This window comes from Hylobates moloch, unplaced genomic scaffold (assembly GCF_009828535.3).
Source record: "Hylobates moloch isolate HMO894 unplaced genomic scaffold, HMol_V3 SCAFFOLD_10, whole genome shotgun sequence".
Classification (NCBI taxonomy): Eukaryota; Metazoa; Chordata; class Mammalia; order Primates; family Hylobatidae; genus Hylobates; species Hylobates moloch.
This window is the reverse complement of record NW_026652285.1, coordinates 20,613,873-20,635,395: the sequence shown is the minus strand read 5'-3', so window position 1 is coordinate 20,635,395 and position 21,523 is coordinate 20,613,873. Positions and strand designations below refer to the sequence as shown.

The following is a 21,523-nucleotide window of genomic DNA, read 5'->3' as shown; positions in this document are numbered from 1 at the left end:
AATCATTATTTCTATATGCTAAGAACAACTGGAAATTAAAATTTAAAGAAATAATTCCATTTACAATATTGTCAAAAAAGGAATAAATTTAACAAAAGATGTGCAAAATGTCTACATTGAAAACTATAAAACTTTGTTGAGGAAATTAGAGAATATCTAAATAAATGGAAAAATAAGTCATGATGGAAGACTGGAAGATTCACTATTTTGTTTTATTTTGATTTCTTGTTGCATAATACCAAAGATTCACTATTGTTTGTTTTTTTTTTTTGAGAAGGAGTCTCGCTGTGTCGCCCAGGTTGAAGTGCAGTGGCGCAATCTTGGCTCACTGCAAGCTCCGCCTCCCGGGTTCACGCCATTCTCCTGCCTCAGCCTCTCCGAGTAGCTGGGACTACAGGCACCTGCCACCACGCCCGGCTAATTTTTTTTTTGTATTTTTTAGTAGAGACGGCGTTTCACCGTGGTCTCGATCTCCTGACCTCGTGATCTGCCCGCCTCGGCCTCCCAAAGTGCTGGGATTACAAGCGTGAGCCACCACGCCCAGCCCACTATTGTTAAAGACATTGTTTCTCCTCAAAATTTTCTGCAGATTCAGCACAATGCCAATCAGAATCCCAGGGTGCTTTTTTTGCAAAAATTGATGAATTTATTCTAAAATTTAAGTGGAAATGCAAAGGACCTAGAAGACCCAAAACAGTCTTGAAAAAGAACAGCAAAAGTGGAGGACTTATATTATCTAATTCCAAGATTTTCTTTATAGGTTCAGTAATCAAGACAATGTGGTATTGGCATAAGGATAGACACACACACACACACACACACACCCCTAAAAAAATCAAAGGAACAGAATAGAGTACAAAAATAGATCCACATTTACATGGTCAATCACTTTTCAGCCAAGTTACCAAAGCAATTCAATGATAAAGGAAAGTCTTGACAATAAATAGTTTTGGAACAACTGAACATATATATGGGAAAAATAAACCTTGGATCTTGTCATCTAACATACTTAAAAATTAACTTGATATGGATCATGAATCTGAAACACAAAGCTAAAGTTATAAAACTTCTAGAAAAAAAATAGGAGTGGCTGGGCGCAGTGGTTCAGGCCTGTAATCCCAGCACTTTGGGAGGCTGAGGCAGGAGGATCACCTGAGGTCAGGAGTTTGAGACCAGCCTGACCAATATGGTGAAACCTCGTCTCTACTAAAAATACAAAAATTAGGCTGGGCGCAGTGGCTCATGCCTGTAATCCCAGCACTTTGGGAGGCTGAGGTGGGCGGAACGCCTGAGGTCAGGAGTTCGAGACCAGCCTGGCCAACCTGGTGAAACCCTGTCTCTACTAAAAATACAAAAATTAGCTAGGCATGGTGGCAGGCGCCAGTAATCCCAGCTACTCAGGGGGCTGAAGCAGGAGAATCACTTGAACCCGGGAGGCAGAGGTTGCAATGAGCTGAGGTCGTGCCATTGCACTCAAGTCTGGGCGACAGAGTGAGACTCTGTCTCAAAAAAAAAAAAAAATACAAAAATTAGCCGGGCATGGTGGTGGGCGCCTGTAGTCCCAGCTACTCAGGAGGCTGAGACAGGAGAATTGCTTGAACCTGGGCAGCAGAGGTTGCAGTGAGCCGAGACTGCTACCGCACTCCAGCCTGGGAACAAAGGGAGACTCCGTCTCAAAAAAGAACAAACATAGGAGAATATATTTGAGACCTGAGGTACATGAAAATCTCTTAGATAGGATATAGAAAGCAACAGCCATGCTGGGCGCGAGGTGGCTCATGCCTGTAATCCCAACACTTTGTGAGGCCCAGGTGGGCAGGTCACTTGAGGTCAGGGATTCAAGACCAGCCTGACCAACATGACGAAACCCCGTCTCTACTAAAAATACAAAAATTAGCCGAGTGTGGTGGTGTGTACCTGTAGTCCCAGCTACTCGGGAGGCTGAGGCAGGAAAATCACTTGAACCCAAGAAGCAGAGGTTGCAGTGAGCCAAGATCATGCCACTGCACTCCAGCCTGGGCTACAGAGTGAGACTCCAACTCAAAAAAGAAAAAAAAAAAAAAAAAAGACAAGAAAGAAAGAGAGAGGGAGGGAGGGAGGAAGGAAGGGAGGAAGGAAAGAAAGAAGGAAGGAAGAGCTATACAAGAAAAATTGATAAACTTTATCAAAATTAAAATTTTTCACTAATCAAAAAACACTATTAGGAAAAAAACAGGTAAATTTCCAGAATATATAAATTAAGTAATTCCCACAACGGAATAGTCAAAAGACAAACAATCCTACCCAAAAAGGAGGCCAGGCACAGTGGCTCATGCCTGTAATCCTAGCACATTGGGAGGCTGAGGTGGGAGGACTGCTTGAGCCCAGGAGTTTGAAACCAGCCTGGGCAACAAAGCAAGGCTCAGTCTCTTAAAAAAAAAAAAAAAAAATTGCCAGACAGTGGCTCACACCTGTAATCCTAGCACTTTGGGAGGCTGAGGGGGGCTGATCATGAGGTCAGGAGTTCGAGACCACCTTGACCAACATAGTGAAACCTCGTCCCTACTAAAAATACAAAAATTAGCTGGGCGTGGTGGTGCTCATCTGTAATCCCGGCTACTCAGGAGGCTGAGGCAGGAGAATCACCTGAACCCAGGAGATAGAGGTTGCAGTGAGCTGAGACCACACCACTGTACTCCAGCCTGGGTAACAGAGTGAGACTCTATCTCAAAAAAAAGAAAAAAAAAAAAAGATTAGCCAGGAACGGTGGTGAGGGCCTGTAGTCTCAGCTACTCAGGAGGCTGAGGTGAAAGGGAGGATCCCTTGAGCTAAGGAATTTGAGGTTGCAGTGAGCTATGATGGTGCCATTGCATTCCAACCTGGGTGACAGAGTGAGGCTCTGTCTCAGAGTGGGGGGGAAAAAAGGGAGGGGATGAAAACTTGAACATGCTTGACAAAGAAAGATAAATAACCAGTAAACATCAGGGAAATACAAAGTAAAACTACAATGAGATATCAAAACATAGCCATTAGAGTGGTTCAAATTTAAAAGACAGAGAGGCTGAGGCATGAGAATTGCTTGAACCCGGGAGGCTGAGGTTGCAGTGAGCCAAGACTGTGCCACTGCACTCTAGCTTGGGCAACAGAGCGAGACTGTCTCAAAAAAAAAAAAAAAGACAGAGAATGCCAAAACGTTGACAAAGATATGGAGCTATGGAGCAACTGGAACTCTCATAAATTGCTGGTTAAAATGTACAATAACACAGTCACTTTGGATAAAGACTTTGGAGTTTCTTATAAAGTTACATATAGATTTACCTTTTGATCCAGTGTTCCTTCTCCTAGGTAGTTATACAAGGAAATGAAAACATTTGTCCACAAAAAGATGTGTACAAAAATGTTCACAGGAGCTTTAATGACCATAAAATAAACAACTAAACAAACAAAAAACTGGGAACAAACCGAAAGTCTATCAACAGGTGAATGGATAAACAAACTGTAGTATATCTGTACAGTGAAATACAACTCAGCAAACTACTGATTAGCCCAACAACATGGATTTATCTCAGAGATATGGTACCGAGCCAAAGAAGCCAGACACAAAAGAATATATACTATATTATTCCATTTACGTAAAATTCGAGAACAGGCAAAACTAAGGTGAAAAAGTCAAAGAAGGTAGAGTCAGGGTAGCAGGTGCCTTGAGGAGGGATGAGGGGAGGGAGATTGCCTGGGAAGAAACAGGAGGAAACTTTCTGGAGATATCAAAATGTTTGTATCGTGGTATATTATGGTAGCATGTAGGTTATAGGATACATTTATTTGCCAAAATTGTACAGTTAAGATTTGAGTAAATTTAATCTTAGGGAAAAAATAGGGCTCAGAAAAAAAAAAGAGGACATAGAATGAGATATATAATCAAATCATATTTAAATACATTTTGTTTATTTATTTTGAGATGGAGTTTTGCTCTTGTCGCCAGGCTGGAGTGCAATGGCGCAATCTCGGCTCACTGCAACCTCCGCCTCCCGGGTCCAAGCAATTCTCCTGCCTCAGCGAACTCCTGACCTCAAATGATCTGCCCACCTCAGCCTCCCAAAATGCTGGCATTACAGATGTGAGCCACTGCGCCCAGACTGTATTTTTAAAAATCCATTCTTTAAATGGGAAAACTGAGGCTTAGGGAATTTAAAGTGGCTAAAAGGAAGTTCTATATCTATTAAAAGGAGACTCCAGGATCCAGTCGAAGGCAGCCAGATCCCCAGAGCATAATCTCTATTTTAAATTGTGGTTAAAATAAATAAATAAATAACATAAAAGCTACCATCTTAGTCATTTTAAAGTGTTCTATATGTAGTAGTGTTAACTATATGCACATTTGTTGTGCAAGAGATCTCTAGAACTTTTGCACCTTGTGAAACTTAACTTCTATATTTATTAGACAATTCCCCCTTCTCTCCCTCCGCCCAATCCCTGGCAACCATGATTCCACTTTCTAAGAGTGGCTACCCTAGATACTTCACAGAAGTGGAATCGTAACAGTATTTATCTTGTTGTGACTAGCTTCTTTGACTTAGCATAAACATCCTCAAGTTAAGTCCTGTTGTAGCATTTGACAGGATTAGTCTCTTTTTTTAAGGCTGAATAATATTTCATTATATGTATATACCACATTTTCTTTATTCATTTATCTGTGGTTGATGGACATTTAGGTTGCCTCTACCTCTTGGTTATTATGAAAAATGCTGCAATGAACATGGGTGTGCAAATATCTTTTTGAGATCCTGTTTTCAACTATTTTGGGTATATACCCAGAAGTGGGATGGTTAGATTATAGGGTAATTCTATTTTTAATTTTTTTTTTTTAGACAAGAGTCTAACTCTGTTGCCCAGGCTGGAGTGCAGTGGCGCGATCTTGGCTCACCGTAAACCCGCCTCCCGGGTTCAAGCAATTCTCCTGCCTCAGCCTCCCGAGGAGCTGGCATTACATGTGTGTGCCACCACGCCTGGCTAATTTTTGTATTTTTAGTAGAGATGGGGTTTCATGATGTTGACCAGGCTGGTCTTTAACTCTTGGCCTTAAGTGATCCACCTGCCTCAGCCTCCCAAAGTGCTGGGATTACAGGCATGAGCCACCGCACCTGGCCCTATTTTTAATTTTTTGAGGAAGCTCCACACTGTTTCCTTAGAGGCTGCAGCATTTTACATTCCCATCAACAGTGCAGAAAGATTCCAATATGTCCACATCCTCACCAAGGATTATTTTCTATTTTTCATTTTTTTAAAAGTAATGACCATCCTAAAAGCTATGAGGTGATATTTCATGGTTTTGATGTGCATTTCCCTGATGACTAGTGATATTGAGCATCTTTTCATGCTATTGGCCATTTGTTTATCTTCTTTAGAAAAATGTTTGTTCAAGTCCTTTGTCTATTTTTAAATTGTATTTTTGTTGCTGTTGAGATGTAGGAATTCTTCATATATGCTGGATATTAGGCCTGCTATGGTGTGAATTCTGATGTCCCCCCAAAATTCATATTGAAGTCCTAACCCTCAAGGTGATGGTAGTAAGAGGTGGGGCCTTTGGGAGATGACTAGGTGATAAGGGCAGAACCCTCATGGATGGAATCAGTACCCTTATAAAAGAAGCCTCAGAGAGTTAGCTAGCTCCTTCCACCATGTGAGGACACAGCAAGAAGCTGCCATCTATGAGGAATAGGCCCTCACCAGATATCAAACTTGCCAGCACCTTGATCTTGGACTTCCCAGCCTCCAGAACTGTAAGAAATAGATTTCTGTTGTTTATAAATTACCCAGTCTAAGGCATTTGGTTATAGCAACCTGAACAGACTAAGGCAAATCTCTTATCAGACACATGGTTTGTAAATATATATACTTTTTCTTTTTCTTTTTCATTTTCTTTTTCTTTTCTTTTCTTTTCTTTCTTTTTTTTTTTTTTTTTTTTGAGACAGAGTCTTGCTCTATTGCCCAGGCTGTGGGGCAGTGGCACAATCTCAGCTCACTGCAACCTCTGCCTCCAAGGTTCAAACGATTCTCCTGCCTCAGCCCCCCGAGTAGCTGGGATTACAAACACGCACCACCACGCCTGGCTAGGTTTTGTATTTTTATAGAAACAGCGTTTCACCATGTTGGCCAGGCTGGTCTTGAACTCCTGACCTCAGGTGATCCTCCCGCCTCGGCCTCCCAAAGTGCTGGGATTACAGATGTGAGCCACTGCACCCTGCCCTGGTTTGCAAATATTTTCTCCCATTGCCCAAGTTGCCTTTTCACTCTGTTGGTTGTTGCCTTGACTGTGCAAAAGCTTTCAGTTTGACATGGTCTCATTTGTCTATTTTTGCTTCTGTTCACTGCTGTTCACTGTGCTTCTGGTGGCATATGCCCAAGAAATTATGAAGCTGCAAAACATACTCTCTTAAAGGTGCTTTTCAAACCATGGCTTGTAAACCTATGAAATCATGAATTAATCTGGTAGGTTGTAACTGGTACTTTTTTTTTTCCTTTTTTCCTTTTTCCTTTTTTTTTCTTTTTTTGAGACAGAGTCTCGCTCTGTCACCCAGGCTAGAGTGCAATGGCACAATCTCGGCTCATTGCAACCTCCGCCTCCCAGGTTCAAGTGATTCTTCTGCCTCAGCCTCCCAAGTAGACGGGATTGCAGGCACCCACCATCATGCCCAGCTAATTTTTGTATTTTTGTAGAGACGAGGTTTCATCATGTTGCCGAGGCTGGTCTTGAACTTCTGACCTCAGGTGATCCACCAACCTTGGCCTCCTAAAGTGCTGGGATTACAGGCATGAGCCACTGCGCCCAGCCTTAACTGGTACTTTTTCAAAGAATAGAACAGACAGAATAGCACAGGATAGAAAATGTTAATTGAGGTATCATATGTAGTATGCCTAAGCACTGTTTTAGAAACTTTTTTCCAGGTGTGTGTGTGGGGGCGGGGTGGGGGGCGGGGATGATGGATTGTGAAATAAAGTGCATTTCTTATTGTGGACTATGGTTAAAAATTTTGAAAACCATTGCCCTACTCTCTACTGCACTTGGTCCAAATGAAGGCCCAACAATGCTGAAGATTTTCCAGTAATTACAGTAGGGTCAGCACTTGGTGGGCTTCAGTGGGAGGAAAACAAAGAGATCTGTGCTAGGGCAGTTAGTACCACATTCATGTGGCAACTTCATTTCTGCAAAATAGAAAGTCAACTGCCACCTTAAGTGAGTATTTTTTATTTAAAATTTTTTTTTTTTTTTTTGAGATAGAGTCTCACTGTTGCCCAGACTGGAGTGCAGTGGCATGATCTGGGCTCACTGCAACCTCCACCTACTGGGTTCAAGCAATTCTCTTGTCTTAGCCTCCCAAGTAGCTGAAATTACAGGCATGCACCACCACACCTGGCTAATTCTTGTATTTTGGTAGAGATGGGGTTTCACCATGTTGGCCAAGCTGGTCTCAAACTCCTGACCTCCAGTGATCCACCTGCTTTGGCCTCCCAAAGTGCTGGGATAACAGGCATGAGCCACTGCACTCAGCTTTTATTTGAATTTTATTGGTGCCATTTGTTTTGGTTTGGTTCTATGCTTGCCTAAGTGCTCTAAGTATAAAGATTTTATATCTGCTTTTATGCTTGTATATATTCATAAAAATAATTTAAGTCTACAACGGGGATCTGAGAGAGTTTTCTTTCCTTCAAAACAAGGTGTCCACACATCAACAGAGTTTGAGAAATACTGTTTAGGCTGTGCTGAGTTCAAAGGTGTACTACCAAAATTCACATCCAGTTGGATAGAACCTCTCAGAATGTGACCTTATTTGGAGAGGGGGTCTTTGCAGGTATGATTAGTCAAATTAAGATGAGATCACACTGGATTAGGGTAGGCCCTAAATCCAATGACTGGTGTCCTTATAAGAAGGCCATGTAGATACACAGGGGAAGACCAGGTGTGGTGGCTCACGTCTGTAATCCCAACACTTTGGGAGGCTTGAGCTCATGAGTTCAAGACCAGCCTGGGCAACATGGTGAAACCTTCTCGACAAAAAATATAAAAATTAGCCGGGCGTGGTGGTGTGTGCCTGTAGTCCCAGCTATTTGGGAGGCTGAGATGGGAGGATGGCTTGAGCATGGGAGGCAGAGGTTGCAGTGAGCGGAGATTGCACCACTGCACCTCAGCCTAGGTAACAGAGTCAGAACTTGTCTCAAAAAAAAAAAAAATACACAGAGGAAAAGCACAGAGAAGAAAGCCACATGACACCAGAGGCAGAGATTGGAGTAATGCTGCCACAAACCAAGGACTGCCAAGCACTCAGCAGCCACCAGACAGAATCCAGCAAGAAGCAAGGAAGGATCCTCCGTCTAGAGCCCTGAGATGGAGCATGGTCCTGCCAACACCTTGGTTTCAGACTTCCAGCCTCAAGAACTGAGAGAATGAACGGTATTGTCTCCACCAAGTTGGAGGCAGTTTGCCACAGCAGCTCTAGGAACCACTCCGGGGGATAACCTGCCTCCCAAGAGGGGACGCACAAGAGCGTCTTCCTAAATGCCGGTCCTCCTAGCAGCTATGCCATTCCACAGCGTGGGCTTCTCAAGGGGAGACACTGAGGCCCAGGGAGGCTCAGTGGCTTACTCAAAGGGTCACGCCAAGTTGGGGGTAGAGAAAGGACCAGTAAGCAAGACTCCACCACTCCCTCCCAGAGCTCGGCTCACTACTTACCACAGCGCCAGTGAATACGTTCACTGCAAAGGCAGACTTGGCCTCCTTGATGCTGAAGTTGGGTTTACTGGGCTCCAACTCGGAGCTGCTGAGATTGACATTCCTCAGGTCGGGTACAGAACTGAAGGGCCTCGCAGACGTCAGCTTGGGGAAAACAGGGCCGGCCTCCTTCGTGGGGGCCTCCTGGTTGAGGCTGCTGTCTGTTTCATTCTTCCTTTCCTCTTTGACACTCAAGAGCAAGTCAGGTGTGTAGGACACTAATGTCAATGGCTGGAGGTACTGAGGGAGGAAGAAACCACAACACACAGCCATGGGAACCCAGCTCTATCCACTTCCAGATTCATCTGCACCCAGGGGTAGGTGCAAAAGAGATGAGGAGAAGGAAAGCAGTTGATAGTAAAGTCTCTCTAATGTGGGGCTCTCAATCTGGAATTCTGGGACCTTTAGAGGGCTCATGGATAGCTCACAGAGTCTCTGAGCCACTTGAAATTGCAGTTTAAAAACTGTGCATTGTGTACTTTCTGGCAAGAGATTCCATAGCTTTTATCAGATTCTTAAAGGGTCCGTGACCCTAACAAAGTTGAATAATACGAAACAAAAATCCCTGCTCTAATCCAGGTGAGCCTTTGAGACAAAGGAGATGGACTGAAAACTCAGCTGAATCTTCCCACTGAGCTAGAAGAGAGTGCTAAGCAGAGAAGGTGTAGACAGACCACAGGCCAACTGGATAGCTGACCCACAGCCAGGACTGGTCCACACTTTGCACAGAGGAGGAGAGACCCAGCCATGACCGACATCCCATGTAATGTTCTGAGAGTCCTGCTCCCAGAAGCTCTTCCCAGTGGCCTGCTCTCTCCACTGTGCCCTGGCCTACTAGAGGGGAGCATTTCAACCCAAGCTGCAGTTGAGGACCGGGAGTACATGCACTCCTGAAGCCCGCTCCCTATATAAGGTTCATGCTCAGCCTCCCAGAATGGCGTGGCTGCTCTTACTCCTACTGGAGGAGGCAAGCAGGACAGACCGGTGAGAGTCCTCTGCCGCCTGGATGGAGGGATCCTCTAAAAGATGCTGGCTCCTGTGTGCCTTCAGGGCTCCCCGCACCACCCCTTCGTTGCCCAGCCCTCTGCGCAGCCTTTTGGTGTGTCTGGGCTCTGAGCAGTGGTCTCCTCAGCACCCCCCAACGGATCAGGCCCAGGTGGGGAAGGGTGTTGGCTACGTGTGTTCCCCCCGATCCAGGTTTACCTGTTTGGAGGCTTGGGTGGCAGCCTTGTCTTTCTGCTGTTGCTTCTGTTGCCAGCCCCTCACACCCTTCTTTCTCACTTGCTCGCCTGCCGATTCCCCCTGCATCTCTACCTTCTTCTTCATTTGGAAGGGCTTTTTCTCCTGTTTTAGTCTCAGCTCCTGGATCAGTTGCCTGCCCATGAAGAACAAGTGAACATCATGGGAGTTAGGGATGCGCTGCGCAGGCAGGCATTCTCGTTGCGGGATGGACGTGACTGGGCGAAAAGGTAGCAAATTCCACATTCCCTCATCCAACATATCCAGTCTGCACAAGTGATTGAAGGTCAAGGAGCAGAGTGTGGAGGAAAGCATCATTCTGCCAACCATACCATCCCCCGTGTGCGAATAGCATCCAAGGAGAGATGTGCAGTAAGGGGACTATTCCTTAGTCCATCACACCCCTATCTGTTCCCCACTTCCAGCAGGCCAGTTCCCATCCATGGCAGGTGCTGGGGAGAGGCTAAAGCCAGAGGCTCTCATATTGGGCCATTTCATGTGCTGGGCCTCTCTAGCCAATGGATGCTGAGAGTGGACAAAAGGTGACATAATATAGCAGAAATAACTCAGTCTCATGAGTCAGGACACAGGGGAGTTCTGGTCCCTCTTCTGTCATCTTTTTTTTTTTTTTTTTTTTGAGATGGAGTCTCGCTCTGTCCCCCAGGCTGGAGTGCAGTGGCACGATCTCAGCTCACTGCAACCTCTGCCCCTCCAGGTTTAAGCAGTTCTCTGCCTCAGCCTCCGGAGTAGCTGGGATTACAGGAGCGTGCCACCACTCTCGGCTAACTTTTTGTATTTTTAGTAGAGACGGGGTTTCACCATCTTGGCCAGGCTGGTCTTGAACTCCTAACCTCGTGATCCACCTGCCTTGGCCTCCCAAAGTGCTGGGATTACAGGCGTGAGCCACCGCACCCAGCCTGTCATCATCTTTATATGTGATCCCTCCTCTGCTCTGCCTTCTCTTTCCATAAAATGAGCTGGTAGGAGAGGACTGGACTCAGTGGATGAGTCCCTCCAGCTCCTGGAGTTTACGCTTGTGTGAATCCATGAGACAGCTTTGAGGGGGTGGCTATCCTCAGGAGTGAGTTTCTAGAAAGAGCTACTTCTCTCTACTTCACATAGGGAATCTTCCAATCCCTTGTCCTTGTGAGACCAGGGCAGATGTTCATCTGGCAACTTTCTTTTTTGCTTTTCTTTGAGACAAGGTCTGACACTGACACCCAGGCTGGAGTGCAGGGGTGCAATCACAGCTCCCTGCAGCTTCCACCCCCTGGGCTCAGGTGATTCTCCTACCTCAGCCTCCTGAGTAGCTGGGAGTATAGGCACATGCAACCATGCCCAGCTAATTTTCCTTTCTGTTGCTTTGTACAGATGGGGTTTCACCATGTTGCCCAGGCTGGTCTTGAATTCCTAGGCTCATGCCATCCACATGCCTTGGCCTTCTAAAGTGCTAGGACTACAGGCGTGAGCTACGGCACCTGGCTGCTCTGGCAGCTTTCATGGTTGGGGACTCTCCCTGCCACTCCAGGCCAGTCAGCCAATAGATCACACACAATCCCCAGAACCCCACCGACCTCATCCCGGATGCCTTCCTACCGGGCATACTCCTCCCGAGCCCTGGAAGCAACAGTATTCTGGAAGAGGGAGTTGTTGTCCTGGAAAAACTTCTCATACTTCTCTGAATTCAGACTGGGATAAATCAGTCGGAACCCTCCACAGTTTTCCTTCTCATACGTTTCAGTTTTCTTTAACTGCACGGCCCGGAAACCCTTGGCTTCCTCAATCCTGTTGGGAAGCAGAACATGGGGCTGCTGTCAGGTTTTCTTGGGACAAAGCCTGGAAGGGATACGTCCAAGCTGGAGGTCGTCTAGGGCCAGATGGAGGCCTTGCACATAATGGCGGTCAATCAGGATTTGCTAAATAAATGCATGACTGTTTCCCTGAAAGGAGATTCCAGCCCTCCTGGGACAGCCAACATCATAATGCACTAAGAGCTGGTTAGCACAGTCTTTCTAACAACTCACCAAATTCTGTCCTGTTTCAAGTAAAACCCATTTTCTACTCGGCTTAGCTCTGACTAGGCAGACTGTCGCCACCTTCCCATTCGCAGCCCTGATTACCCTTTTCTAGAGAATGGCAGCTTGCACTTTTGCCGAATTTGAGGGCTTCCTGGATGACCTTGATGACCGTTTACGAGCTGCAAAGATCTCATTCTTCCTCACAGCCCCCTGGGGTAGTGGGGGTCAGGTAGGGAGAAATGATAAGCCCCCTTTTACAGCAGGGAAACCCAGAGCCACAGAAATATCCAGGGCCAAATAATGAGGAGACTGATTCAGAGAAGGCCCTTAACCTGACGGCTGCTCCTCAACAGGACACTCCCTCCTTCTCGAGGAGTTTAGAGATGGCAGGCCATGGCGAAGGCATCCTGGAATCCCAGGCGGCAGACCCACTGGGCTCTGGGTCCAGAGCTGTCATTTACCAGCAGGGTGACCTTGTACAAGTCAGTTCCCTTTCTGGAGTCTTGATTTCCTTAGCTTTCAGAGCAAGGCCACACAGCACTCCACCCTACCTACCTGCCCGCTCCTTACAGGGAAGACAGCACAAGTGCCTGAGAAACACGGTGCCATCCAAACATAAATGCTATTTATGTCATCAGTTCCAGAAACTCAACCCCAAAGGATTAGACTGGCTCTGCCCATGAGGAGCGCAGGGGGCTGTACTGGGGTCTGAAAAGCAACAAAGGATCCCCTTGACTAGGCTCAGAGTCTCCTGACACTAGAATCACTCTTCAGAATGGAAGCCCCAGTTACAAGGCAAGTGCTGCCCAACAGGAAGCAGGGGACGTTAGCTCCCGGCAACATGGGAACATGGAGAAGGACAGACACCTCTTTCTTTATAGTTAAAAAAAAAAAAAAAAAAGGAATGGTCTTGTTTTTATACTGGTAATTCCTAAAGCTTCACATAATATTAATTAATTTCTATCTATTATATGTAGCTATATATCTGTAACTTAGTCTCCTATTTCTAGGAACAAAGGAATATTCAGAGTAAAACTATTCAAACTGCTACATTCTGCCAATATAAACTCATTTTCCAAATGGGATTATCATTTGTTAAAGTGACCCCCTCCAACTCCAGGCAAGAGTGTAATAGCCTTCGATATATATTATAGTGCCAGGCACTATGCTAAGCCTTTTATATGCATTATCTCATTTAATTCACCCAACAACCTTATGTATCATAGCTCCATTTCATAGAAAGATCGCTGAGGCTCAGAGAAGTGACAGAAAGGCCACATAACTAGTAGACTGTCGAGTCATAATTTGGAGGAAGACAGACCATTCTTTTATTTATTTTGAGATGGAGTCTCGCTCTGTCGCCCAGGCTGAAGTGCAATGGTGTGATCTCGGCTCACTGCAACCTCCATCTCCCAAGTTCAAGCAATTCTCCTGCCTCAGTCTCCTGAGTAGCTGGGATTATAGGCATGAGCCACCATACCTGGCTAATTTTTTTGTATTTTTAGTAGAGACGGGTTTCACCATGTTGGCCAGGCTGGTCTCGAACTCCTGACCTCAGGTGATCTGCCTGCCTCAGCCTGCCAAAGTGCAGGGATTACAGGTGTGAGCCACTGCACCCGGCCCAGGACAGACCATTCTTACTGGGAGCAGGGGAGTCAGAGAGAGAGCCCCGCAAGGCTGGGGAGTGCGAATGTACCTCATCTCCCGAGAACAACACTGCTGCAGGAACTGTCCCCGTTGTCTCTCCTCCTCCAATACTTTCTTCTTGTCACAGCTTTCCAGGTTGATCAGGACTAAGGTGTCATACAGCAGACCATCTTTCACCTCTTTATCCAACCGAGAGTTGGTGGAGAAGCTTGGAGAGTGGTTGACCTGCGAGGGCAAGATTGGCAGCTAGTGACAAAGCCGTCCAGAGTGAAAGCAGAGAGTGAGGCCAAGATGCCACCTCCAGGGCGCTACCAAAGCCCACCTCAGGGCCCTCACTACCAAGATGAAAGGGAGGGGAGAGAGCATCTGGACTGGAGCCACATTGAAAAAAGGAGGAAGCAGAAATCCCTCTAGTTAAACCACCTTTTATCTCGGGCCTTTCTTCTTTGGGAGCATCAGGGTTACCCTCTCTTTGGTGTGTGTGTTCCACTCCATCTGGGGTGCATGTGTTCTCTCATGTGCACTGGGCATCTAGAGAGCAGGATGGAAGGAGTACTGCCCAAAGGGACAGGCTTGGACATGGGAGGTAGAGAGGAGTGGCATTCAGGAGCCTGGCCAGGGTGGAGGGGAGACAGGTGGGAGGAGGGAGAGGACTCATTCCTGCCCACTGTAAAGTCTGTATTGTTTGGAGGCACCATGTGACATTTGCAGATTTCTAGAAGTTTTTGAAGGGCTTGGTCCTGATGGCTCATTCTGCTCTTTGGGTAAGGGCTGCAAACAGGCACATCCCTCTTCCCACACCTAGAAACAAGGGCTGGGAATGGAAGAAGGGCAAAGCTGCAGGAATCTGACCTGTAATCTCGGGTTCTCCACCCCAAAGACTGACCTGTGTTACTGCACCTGGCACTAGCACCCTTTGCTCCCTGAAGGGCCACATGGAGGGCTCCTGGGGACAATTCTATCAGGAAGAGAGGCAGTCACCAGGAAAGCTTCTCCTCCTCCTCGTACTGCCCCCATGGGTCTGGAGGAGGCAGGAAACTCACTACATGGCCCCCCATCCATTTTGGTGGCAGCAGGCCCCAGGTCGCTCTCTGCTGGTGTGTGCGAACTGAGTAATCCAGGCCCCTAAGAGTGGGGCACCGCCGCCCCTGTCTGATACTGAACATTGCCAACCCAGCTTTGACGAAGATCGCCCCTTTCTGGGAGACAACTCTGTTACAAAAGGTCGAGCTGTCTTTAGAATCACTCTGTGCCTAAGATCAGCACTTCCTTGTCTAAGAGGACCTCAAGAAGGCAAAGGAATTCTCTAATTCCCAGCTGTCTACCCCCCTCTGGTGGCCACTTCTCAGCTAAGAGAGAAGCCCCAGGCAGCAGGCACCACGGGAGGAAGTGGCCTGGGAAGTTGAAACAATTCAGGTGAGCCTGGAGGGCGGAATCCTTGAAGCGGGCTGGCCCCAATAACAGGAGTTCGTTTTCGCCCCTCGCCCAAACCTCCCTACCTCCAGCAGCCAGGGTTTGAGTTTGCGGTCCAACAAAATGTCAAAGCCCAGGATCTCAAAGCAGGCGCTGTTGAGTGTGTGGTTGGGGAAGCAGGTGTGGTAGTTATGCCTGATGATGGGGTGGGCCGAGATGAGGGTCTTAATGACAATGTCCTCAATATCCCTCCATATCTGCTCGATGTTGTAGCTGTGGTCCTCCATGTACGCATTGAAGGTGGAGAGCTTTCTGGAAAGGAACCACAGGCCAGGAGGCAGTATAGCTGGCCTCTGGTCACCCGAGGCCATGGCATGCTGGAAACCAGCAACTCCTGGTGGAGACAAGGCTCCAGAGCCAGTGGGGATGAACGCCCAGGAGCCAGGGTGACACCTGGGCTGTGTCAGTGCCAGAGGAGGTCCCAGGAATCCCAGGACCACACCCTCCAAGTCTCCAGAGCCCTGGGGTGGGTGCAGATGCAGTCACATAAAACATGGTCAGGACACTTTCACTGTGACCCAGAAAATATCTATCAGCAGGGGAAGGGATAAGTCAAGAAAACCCCTCGACACCATGGTTTTAGTTTGGCAGCAATGATTCCTCAGCCTTTGGTGTTTATTAGAAGCATGTGGGCAGCCTTTCAAGAACGCTGATGCCTGGGTCCCACCTCAGCCATCTGAGGGGATTCTGGGGACACTAATGACACAGAAGTCTTCTTTTAGGGCTGCCCACAAGGAAAAGGCACCCCAGGGCATGTCCACAGATAAGGTTACCAACTGTGCCAGGCAAACTGGACTGTGCCAGTTTTAGAACTTCAAGTCCTGAATTCCAGGAAACCCCTCAGTCGTGGGCAAACAGAGACAGCTGGTCACCTGATCACAGATGAACTCAGAGATGTCTACCTCATGTGGAACAGTTCATGAGGAAATACCTGAGTGGGTGCTCAGCCAGCTCTGAGCTGGGCATTACAGAGAGAGGACGGATCTCACAAATCCAAGAGGCAGTGGTGGGGACGGACATTTGCCACCTCACATGCACACGCATGTGCACAGAGAGCCAACATGGAAGTGGCAATGTGGAAGGAGGAGGTGCAGGGGAGTGAACAGCAGAAAGAATGAAAAAGACAAGAGACACGGCTCATCCAGGCAGTTTCAAAAGCTCACTAGATCCCAGCCCAAGGGGTCAAGAAGGAGGAGGCAGGGTCAGCCAGACAATGAGCATTTGATAAGGGCCTTTGGTGCATGCAAAGCCACATGCAAGGAGGGGACACTAGAAACTGTCACCTCTGTCATGGGAAGCCTCAGGACCATTCAGGGAGTCAACACACATGTGAAACAACCAAAGATGCATTTATATAAAGACAGATAAGCAAAGGCTACTCAATATAGAGGCCACCTCCTCCACCTGCCATTGTCAGAAAACAGTGTTACACACAAATGGATTTTCCAGATCGCTTTAAGCCAATTTTTTTCAAGTGGAAAAAATGTATTTAATTTGCCTAATTGGGAAATAAATTTTCCTGAAATAGATTATACACTTCCCCGACAACATATAACATAACCTTTTCTTGATGACTCAGGGCTCATCACAATGAATATACTTTATTGTGTAATTTCATAATGCCCAGTGGTGAGTCAATTCAATTTAATGCCAGCCATGTGCTGAGCACACTGAAAGATGAAGATGGCTTGGTGTCTGCCCCAGAATCCTGCCAGGTTTTCAGGTTTCCTGTCTTCTCCTTCACTGTGACCGCAGCACTACTCCTGGGTTTGTGCCCCAGTGGGGTATTGACAGGGAGGGCAGTTGACCTCAAATGCCAACTTTGGGACAGATGAGACAGTCAGTATGAGAAGAAGATTGTCTCAAAAGATGGAGACGAGGAAGAGGAAAGGAGAAACAAGATGGGAGGGAGAGGAGGAAAGATGAACTCTGCCCAGCACTATGGGAAGAACCCTAAAAGCCAGGGCACCATTGTAACCCTCAAGGAGCAAAGTACAACTAGGGACAAAAGACAAATGTGCACTGGGCAAAGAACAGTTACGGGCAATGGCTGATGTTGACCGTGAGGGTTGTAAAAATACAAAAAATTAGCCAAGCATGGTGGCAGGCGCCTGTAATCCCAGCTACTTGGGAGGCTGAGGCAAGAGAATCGCTTGAATCCAGGAGTTAAAAGGTTTGCACTGAGCCGGGATTGCGCCATTGCACTCCAGTCTGGGTGACAAGAGCAAGACTCCGTCTCAAGAAAAAAAAAAAAAAAAGACAGTGCCCTGCCCATGAAGTGGATGGCACGGGCAGCATGGCTTAGTGGGTAAGGGCACCAACTCGGGGGTCAGGCAGGCCTGGTTTCAATCCCAGCTTCCTAGCTGTGCGACCCAGGTAAGTTACTTAACTTTTTCACACCTCAGTTTTCTAATATGCAGAATAGGGATGATAATAATGCCAACTTCATAGTGTTGTTGTGAGGCAGATTAAGTGGTTTCAAGTATGTCAAGTATCATTAGGAAAAAAAATGTCCAAGCTCTCCACCCCTGGAGATGAGAAGGTAGAGATGGGGAAGTTGGGCAGCGAGACCAATTTGGAGTGCTGGGGTGGAGGCAAGGAGAGAGAACACACCCATTCTGGGAAATGCTGAGTTGAAGACATCCAGGTGGAACTGAGGAGAGATGGACCTGGAGCCCAAGGGAGACAGGCTGAGCCCAGCAAGGGCAGGCGGAGGCCACGGGGGCAGACGGCTGCTCCAGGAGAGAGTGGATGGAGAAGCACAGTGGGGTGAGAGGGAGCTGAACAGAGAAAAAGGACGAGGGAAATGGCAGAGGCAGAACAACACTTGAAGCCTTTGCAACCTCACCTTAGTTCTGCTACCCCGAGACGCCCCTCCATCACAGCCGAGGGCCCAGAGCCTGCTGTTGGGGTGCCAATTCTCATCTGGGGAGGGAAATGAGAACCTTTCCATTCTGTGCCCTTAGACTAAGGAAAAATGACAGTAACCACGCACACTGTCCGTGTTGCCATCACAGGTCATTTGACCCTTACAGAGACCCTGTGAGGTGGCAGGGCAGGGAGTTTCATCACATTCATCCTCCAGACCAAGAAGTGCAGGCTCAGAGAGATGAAGTAACTTGTCCAAGCTTAGTTGGCAAGTGTCGGAGCCGGGACTACAAGCTAGACCTCCCAGAGTGCCGACGCTCAGAACGCAGCAATGCAAGAGGCCCAGCTGGTGCCCACAGCCCAGGTGGGGAGGACAGGAGGAAGTGGCAGAGCTTCAGGCAGCACAGGTGGCTGAAATCTTCTGGAAAAGGGGGAGGCTGCCTCCCACCAGCCTTCCATATCCCCTTTAAGCATCCTTAACTTAGTGATTTTCCGTGTGCTTTTTGGAATGCTGCCACTGAGGGGGTCATGAACTGTCACATGCCTCTCTGATGGTCTGAAGCCAAACTGATTGCCTGTTCAGCAGTCCTTTGAAGCCTGGTGCAGTAGAAAGAGAATGAGCTCTGGGGTCTAACAGACCTCACTTCTCACCCAGTCTAGCAGTCACAGCTGTGGGACCTGGGGCAACTCACGCAACCTCTGAGACTCAGTTTCCTCATCTGTAAGATGGAGATGGCACTAACCCACAGTTCTCCACCTACAGAGGGCAGATAGTAATGCCTTTGCCATAGTGTTGCTGTGAAAAATTCAACAATAGGCCGGGCACGGTGGCTCACGCCTGTAATCCCAGCACTTTGGGAGGCTGAGGCGGGCAGATCACGAGGTCAAGAGATCAAGACCATCCTGGCCAACATGCTGAAACTCCGTCTCTACTAAAAATACAAAACTTAGCTGGGTATGGTGGCACATGCCTATAGTCTCAGCTACTTGGGAGGCTGAGGCAGAATCGCTTGAACCCAGGAGGTGGAGGTTGCAGTGAGCCAAGATCGCGCCACTACACTCCAGCCTGGCGACAGAGCGAGACTCCGTCTCAAAAAAAAAAAAAAAGAAAAGAAAAATAGAAAAATTCAGCAATAAAAAATGCACAGAAAGCACCAAGCACAGACCCCAACACACATGAAGCCTCAGAAATACTTGCTCCTTTTCCCTTTCCCCCTTCACCTGGTCAAGTTCACATTCTTCAGTCCCCTGTTTTCTTAAAACTCAAATGAGACCCGATTAGACAATAACAGGAATGGAAAACCCTCTCGTGAAGATACTCTCATGAACTGCTCTCAATTTCCCCCCTTCTGGGGAATCTTCAAGCCAGCTAGCCACATGTCAGGGCACTGTGACACGTCATTTGAGAATCTCTAATGGAGCAACATCCAGGGGAACACAGGCCAAGCGATGACTGCCTGGCAAGTCCTTCTCACGTGGCAGACTAGTAATCAATAAATATCTGTTGATTTGGAAATATCAGAAGGGCCAGCTGTAATAAGGGTATGTTTTGGTGTGTGTATATATTCTGCTGGGGAAACAGCTCATGTTTATCTCTCCTCCTCCCAGCCTCCCAGGGTTTACGATGGGGCCTTCTTTTAATGATTAACAGCCAAGAGGGCAGAGACGAAGGAATTTGTTCTGGGTTGCCAGGCAAAGAAGAACTTTCTCAGACCATGTGACCCAAGATGGAAACACTGATGGGGATTGACAGGGTTTGGGTAGAATCCCAGAAAGCAGTTCTGAGGTTGGTAGGGAAAGGAAAGAAAAATGAAGCCTCTTCCTTACCTCTTACTGCCAGAGTGAGCGTCTCGACTGAAATTTGAACTGTGCTTATTAATGGAATAATTAGTCAGGTGCATGCAGATATCATCCTGGGGAAAGACACACACGTCTGTGGGGTCAGCTCAGAAGGGCAGGCCCCCTGCTTCCTCTCTGTGCCCTCCCATAGCCCCTGGGGCTTGAAGGGATGGAAAAAAAGGGAAATTTTAGGGCTTATTTAGTGTGGCAAAATCAGGAAGTAAGAAGGGGTGTCCTGCAGCCTTGAGCCTAAGAAACTCCAATTCTGCCAGGTGCGGTGGTTCATGCCTGTAATCCCAGCACTTTGGGAGGCCAAGGCAGGCAGATCATGAGGTCAGGAGTTCGAGACCAGCCTTACCAATATGGTGAAACCCCATCTCTACTAAAAATACAAAAATTAGCCGGGCATGGTGGTACACACCTGTAATTCTAGCTACTTAGGAGGCTGAGGCAAGAGACTCGCTTGAACCCAGGAGGTGGAGGTTGCAGTGAGCCGAGATCATGCCACTGCATTCCAGCCTGGGCGACAGAGTGAGACTCCGCCTCAAAAAATAAAAAAGAAACTCCAGTTCTTTCTGAGATTGGGTAGTGCCCGGCCTGAGAAAAACTTCAGGAGTCCTGGGGGTCCAGGAAGGCGGGGATGGCAGGGTTGCTCAACCATGGCCTTTTCTCCTTGATTACCCCTGAACGGTGGTTCTGGCTTTGGAGTCAGGCAGACCTGGCCACAAGCCCCAGACTCACCTCTTCCTAGCTATGTGACCTTGGACAAGTCCCTTATGCTCTGGGTTTTAAACTCGTCATCTGTAAAATGGGGATAATAATCCCTCTCTCTGAGGGATCCTGGCAGCGCTAAATGAAACCTGGCACATAGCAAGTGCTCAACAAATGACACTCACAATGTCTTGAGAATGTGGATTTAACTAGGATTTTTTTTTTTAATCATGCTATGGGGGTAGGGTGAGGTAGTGTGTCTCCTTAGCTCACCAGGTTGTCTGTGCAAGGGCAGGAGTAAGAGGTCGTCGCAAAGCGGGCCAGTCCTTCATTGTACACAAAAATCCTGAGAGGGTCACAGGATGTCACCAGTACATAAATCCGTAGGTCAAACTTAAACCCATCAATGATAAAGGGCTGGAAGGACAGAACAGAAGTCAGACATGCATTAGAGGAGAAATTTGCACTTGAAAATCACCAGCTCCTGCCTTATTTCCATGGAGTTGGTTCCAACATTGCCTAGTGTTGTGGAGGGCTTGTCCAGGGTCAGAGAGAGGAACAAGGAGACTTGGGCTCTGTGTCCCAACATGTGACCCTGTGGAGGTCACTATCAAGTGACACAAGTAACCACCTCTAACAGGCACCTTGGCAACTAAACAAAGTAACATTAAAAAGTCCTCTGAGGCCAGGCCTGGTGGCTCATGCCTGTAACCCTAGCACTTTGGGAGGCTGAGGCGGATGGATCATCTGAGCTCAGGAGTTCAAGACCAGCCTGGCCAACATGGCAAAACCCCGTCTGTACTAAAAATACAAAAATTCACCAGGCGTGGTGGTGGGCACCTGTAATCCCAGCTACTTGGGAGGCTGAGGCAGGAGAATCGCTTGAACCCTGGGGGGCAGAAATTGCAGCGAGCCAAGATCACGCCACTTCACTCCAGCCTGGGCGAAAGAGCAAAACTCTATCTCAAAAAAAAAAAAAAAA

General features: G+C 47.5%; 1 protein-coding gene across 5 annotated transcripts in view; it reads right to left on the bottom strand.

Moving 5' to 3' along the window:
• Positions 1-21,523, bottom strand: part of TTLL6 (tubulin tyrosine ligase like 6) — a 56,260-nt gene that overhangs the window by 14,430 nt on the left and 20,307 nt on the right. For 4 of the 5 annotated variants that reach the window (XM_058446096.1, XM_058446097.1, XM_058446098.1 and 1 more), the window contains 7 exons: positions 20,815-20,958; positions 19,819-19,904; positions 15,150-15,375; positions 13,700-13,875; positions 11,582-11,770; positions 9,950-10,121; positions 8,708-8,986 (listed from right to left, as the gene is read on the bottom strand). In XM_058446096.1, coding sequence (XP_058302079.1) covers positions 8,708-8,986; positions 9,950-10,121; positions 11,582-11,770; positions 13,700-13,875; positions 15,150-15,375; positions 19,819-19,904; positions 20,815-20,958 — 1,272 coding nt within the window. Of the gene's footprint in view, positions 1-8,707; positions 8,987-9,949; positions 10,122-11,581; positions 11,771-13,699; positions 13,876-15,149; positions 15,376-17,971; positions 18,049-19,818; positions 19,905-20,814; positions 20,959-21,523 lie in introns of those variants that run through there. The other variant, XM_058446100.1, reaches the window with a different exon arrangement.